Source organism: Microtus ochrogaster, chromosome 2, assembly GCF_000317375.1.
Source record: "Microtus ochrogaster isolate Prairie Vole_2 chromosome 2, MicOch1.0, whole genome shotgun sequence".
NCBI classification, from domain to species: domain Eukaryota; kingdom Metazoa; phylum Chordata; class Mammalia; order Rodentia; family Cricetidae; genus Microtus; species Microtus ochrogaster.
The window spans coordinates 30,666,632-30,671,670 of record NC_022010.1 but is presented as its reverse complement, the minus strand read 5'-3'; the positions used below and the strand labels follow the sequence as shown (position 1 = coordinate 30,671,670).

The 5,039-nt window shown below is 49.0% G+C and overlaps 1 protein-coding gene across 2 annotated transcripts in view; it reads right to left on the bottom strand.

Moving 5' to 3' along the window:
- The window catches only part of Alox5ap (arachidonate 5-lipoxygenase activating protein), a 22,261-nt gene extending 18,066 nt beyond the window's left edge, over positions 1-4,195 (bottom strand). The window contains exon 1 of one of the 2 annotated variants that reach the window (XM_005344722.3): positions 4,047-4,195. In XM_005344722.3, coding sequence (XP_005344779.1) covers positions 4,047-4,116 — 70 coding nt within the window. In that variant the 5' untranslated portion in view covers positions 4,117-4,195. The remainder of the gene's footprint in view (positions 1-4,046) is intronic. The other variant, XM_026786777.1, reaches the window with a different exon arrangement.
- Between the last annotated feature and the right edge of the window lie 844 nt (positions 4,196-5,039).

Below are 5,039 nucleotides of genomic sequence, written 5' to 3'. Positions count from 1 at the left end.
GGGGACGACACAGCAGGGACTCAAATAAACTTCTTAGGGTCACATATAAAAGATCCTGAGATTTCAGCTCATCACCAAGAAAACAGGAGATGGTAAAGTAACAGCCGCAGGTCTGCAGAAAAGTAGCGTGTATGAGGCTGTTTTCTAAGGCAGTGGTTCTCAGCCTTCCCAATGCTGCAGCCCTTTCATGCACTTGTCCCTACTGTGATGATCTCCCGCAACATAAAATTATTTTGTTGCTACTTCATCACTGTATGTTTGCTACTGTTATAAATTGTAATGTAAATATCCGATATGTAGGTTAGCTGATATGCAACCCCTCTGGGGGTCGTGACCCACTGGTTGGGAACCACGCCTCTCTTCATTTCAGGAAGAACCCCAGGAAGGGAGGAGGTGGCTCCGTGGTGGAGGGGACAGGAGGATGCGAACTCCTCCCACTTTTACTCATTACTCTGTGGGCTGTGGGAACAACATTCCTGCCAAAAGGAGTCCTTTGTTTGCTGTCCCCACGTCCGGGACAGCCCTGTTTCACCCACCTTCTTCCCCCAATCTCCTGTATCATTTTTCCTAAATAGATTCTCCCTACTTTGATGCAGATGCTTTCCCAGTAAATCCACCCCAAGTTAGAAATCTTTTAAGTGAAAAATACATTTAATACACCCAACTGGCTCAATGCCACAGCTCAGCCTGGACCACCTCACATGCTCCAATACTTCTAGAAGTCTGTGGTTGGGCCATAGCTCAGCCTGGACCCCTTACATGCACTCCAATACTTCCAGTTGTCTGTGATTGGGCCACAGCTCAGCCTGGACCACCTCACATGCGCTCCAATACTTCCAGTTGTCTGTGATTGGGCCACAGCTCATCCTGGACCCCTCACATGCGCTCCAATACTTCCAGTTGTCTGGGGTTGGGCAGCGTCGCCAACACCAAGCTCATCCTGCAATACTGTTTCATAAGTCATTGTGACGCCTACTAAAAGTGAGAGGCGGAATGGTTCTGCAGACACTCTTCCTACAACTGGATAAAACTGAAAAGTCAATAGCGAAACCATAATAAACGTCCTAATTCGGATTTCTACTGCTGCAATGAAACACCATGACCAACAAGCAAATTGGGGAGGAAAGGGCTTATTTGCCTTACTCTTCCGTTTCACTGTTCATCATCAAAGGAAGTCAGGACGGGAGCTCAGGCAGGGCAGGAACCCAGAGACAAGAACTGAGGCAAAGGCCGTGGAGGAGGATGCTGCTTACTGGCTCACTCCTTATGTATGACTTGCTCAGACTGCTTCCTTATGAACCCAGGACCGCCAGCCCAGGGGCGGCCCCACCCATCAATCGCTAACTAAGGAAATGCCCTACAGGGTTGCCCGCAGCCTGACCTTACGGAAGCATTTTCTCTTTTGAGGCTCCCTCATATCTGATGGCCCCAGCTTGTGTTGAGTTGACATAAAAGTAGCCAGTACAGTAAGTTAGAGGCAATATGCATTGGGGTTTTTTTGTTTTGTTTTGTTTCATTTTCATTTTTTTTTTAGGTTTGCCTTGTGGCAAAACTGCTGGCCCCTTGGCAGGAGAGAGCCAAGGCCTCTTGACAGCTTTGCTGGAAAAGCAACTGGACCTAGGTGATTCAGGACTAGGTTTCTCAGCTTGGCCTGTCCTCCCCAGTCGGCCTTCTGCTGGCTCAAACTGGAAGCCAGCCTTAAGTTCAAACATTTTGATGACTAAAGAGTTTGCAGGCCGAGAGGGAAGTCACTCCAAGCAGGCAGGCTGGGCACTGCCCATCCTCAGATAACCAGAGAAAGCGGAATCAAGCCTCTGCACCTCATTATCAGGGGCAAGAGTAGAGTGTTCAACACTTGGTCGCAAAAGTGGAAAATTTTTTTTTTGACTAACAGGAAGGTTTCCAAATGGTGTTTTGGCAAGGAGGATGAAAAGAGGAGGGTTTTTTTTTTTTTTTGCATATCTTTTTAGCTCTCTCTTGCGGTTTATAGATAAAGCCCAGCGTTCATTAGAATTGCAAAGAGAGGCTGAACTTAGGACTTAGTGTTGATCTAAGCTCACAGTTACCATCAACACCAGTGCTGTGTCTCAGCTTGTTTAAATAATTCTTGTCTCAAACGGGCATCTCCAGGGGTGACAGGAAGGTCCTGGAAGATGACTTCAGTCTCACCTGGTCACCCAGGCTCCTACCCCACGGGAGAAAACAGTTGATCCAAAGCCACTGTGTGGTATCGTCCAGGGCAACAGCATCGCCATTCCCTGGCACCATGATGCTCTGGCTCCACCTTGTTCTGCTGGACTCCTGGGGGATGGGGGAAGGGGGAGCAGTGGTGTGGGGGCTGTAATGGCATCATCTGCTTGTTTGCTCGCCTGACACGAAGGGTCTCCAGTCTAACCAGGAGTCTCTCGCAGCTTCCCCGATTCATTTCTGAACCAAGAGGACAATGGTGGAAATGAACTTGAACTTCCTGTTGAGTCCAGTTCCAACTGCATTGACCGAGGAGAGGACACGGTCGCCTGTGCGCCGATCGCCATAAGGCACAGTGTGGGGTACAGAGAGATTGAGAGGGGAGCCCCTACCCAGGGCTGAGCAACACTGTCCCTGCCTCACTTAGCTGTCTTCATGACACTGGAGGAGCCCTGCTGTCACTGCTCCTGGAAGGCAGCCTTGTTTCCTGTCGTGCTGCCAGACCCCCTGGACACGACCTGGCGCCATGCATGGTCTCTGTAGGTGTTTTAGGTTGGCTGCTTACTCCCCCTGTCAATATTCAGAGCCAAAAGCTCCCTGCATGAGACAGCAGTGGTTTGAGGAAGTAGTGGCCTAAATAAGCCACTTGTTCCCTCTCCGAGTTGCAAGTTGGTCAAGTTTGATGTCGCATGAAGACGATTGTGTCCGACCGCTCCACGCTGTTGCTGCATACAGAAAGCATGTTTATGGTGTGCCAAGCTGTGTCAGCCTCTGCACAACCAAGATGGGGACAGATATGACAACATCCCAAGGAGGATGGTCCTCAGTACTCCAAATTTCAGAGGGTGACAGGATGTGCTCACAAACAGTTACCATGAAGCCTTGGAGGCTGCCAATAGTAACAACACTTTGATTTTCTCTTAAGAGACTGTAAAACTCAAAGCCCCTGGTATCCTGACCTAAAAAAAAAAAAAATGAGCCTGAAAAAGACCCAAAGCAGAACTTTGAGGTAACAGCTCTACATAGCTCTGCCCTTCACAGATCTGTGCCCTGTTATGTCTTTAACTCTTAATGGGGTTAATGGCAATGCTAAGAAAAGGGACTGTTTCCCCAGACAGACAGATAAGAGGTGATAGACAGAAAGACATGATAGACAGATTAGATAGATAGATGATAGATGATAGATAGATAGATAGATACATACATACATACATACATACATACACAGTGTGTGTGTGCGTGTGCGTGTGTGTGTGTGTGAAAAGCTGTACACTAAAGAGCTGGGAAGTAGATGAGGAGTAGAGTGATTACCTACTTAGAATATACAAGGCCCTGAGTTCTATCCCCAGTGTCACACACACACACATGCGCGCGCGCACACACACACAGTGTGTTTTTGGACGTTTCTCCCAAAGAACTTTTCTAAAAACAGAAGTAAAATAATGAAAAAGTGCTTCCGGTCTATAGCTCTTAAATCAACCCCCACCCCCCTACACACACACAGATGACCTTCGTTGCCCTGCAGATTAACTAGTGCAGCCTAGCATCCAAGTGAATACACACCCCCTGCTTTCTCCCCAGACCCCTTGCCCTCCACCCTTCTGCACCTGTACACTAACTGCAGACACTTGGGTCAAGTTTGTCACCAGCCCTTCAGGTTGCTGTCTTTCCTCTGTAAATGTGGCCTGTCATCAGCACTCAAGCAAAAGAAGGTCCAGGAGGAGAAAAGCCCAAACTCACATAGAAAGGCCTCCGCCCCTACACACTCAGGTCCAGAGAAGCAAGTAGAGATAGATGCATAATATATGTGCACACAGAGCTGTGTGTGCCTGGCTCGCAGCACCCCTGTTGTCCCTTACCATTCTGGACCACGCTGATGAGGGTGACAATGACCAAGAGCACAATGTTGCCCACAGTCTCTTGATCCATCCTTGCTTCAGGCTCTCCAGAGACAACTAGTCTGTCCCCAGCGCCACTGTGCAGAAAGGGGAAGTGCCAGCCTGGCTCTGCCTTTCACCAGCAGAGTTTCCAAAGGTCCCAGCACAGCCACTCACTGCCGCTGCTTCTCCGCTCCTCCTCTCTCCCCCCACTTGCTCCTTCTCCTCCTCTTGCTCCTCCCTCTTCTCCTCTTGCTCCTCCCCTTCTCCTCTTGCTCCTCTTCCCCCTCCTCTTTTTCCTCTAGCTCTCCCTCCTTCCTTTTGCTCTTCCCCCTCCTCCTCTTTTTCCTCTTGCTCTCCCTCCTCCCCTTGCTCCTCCTCCTCCCTCTCTTTTTTCACTCTTTCTTTTCTAATTATTAGTCAACAAAGTGGCTGGAGTGTGGATCAGTGTTACCTTGAAAGAATAGCAGAACCGGGGGGGGGGGGGAGCAAGTGTGTGGCACTTTCTTCAATATTGCTTATCATGAGCAGCCTCCCTGGGAGCATTCAGCATGAGTTCTGGACCCTGACCAGCAGGAGGTCCCAGGAGCCACCACCATTTCTTGCAATGGCAAAAAGAAAGAAAAAGGGAAGTGAGATTTTAAAAAATAAAATAAAATGAGTACAGCACCAAAAAGACCTGTGTCCTGAGTATGTCCTTTCTTCTTGGAATTCCTAGTGGGAAATGTGATTTAACACATTGTAGGATGTAGAACAGCAGCCGCATAGGCTGGGGTGGATGGATGGATGGATGGATGGATGGATGGATGGATGGATGGATGGGTAAATGAATGATAACGAAAGAGCTGGCGTCTCATTCCCTGCAATAAAAGGAAAATAGGGGGCTCAGCAGCCAGCTCCGCTGGTAAAGTGATCACCATGCAAACACGAGGGCCTGAGTCTCTCCCCAGCACTGCACAGGTCCAGTGTGATAGA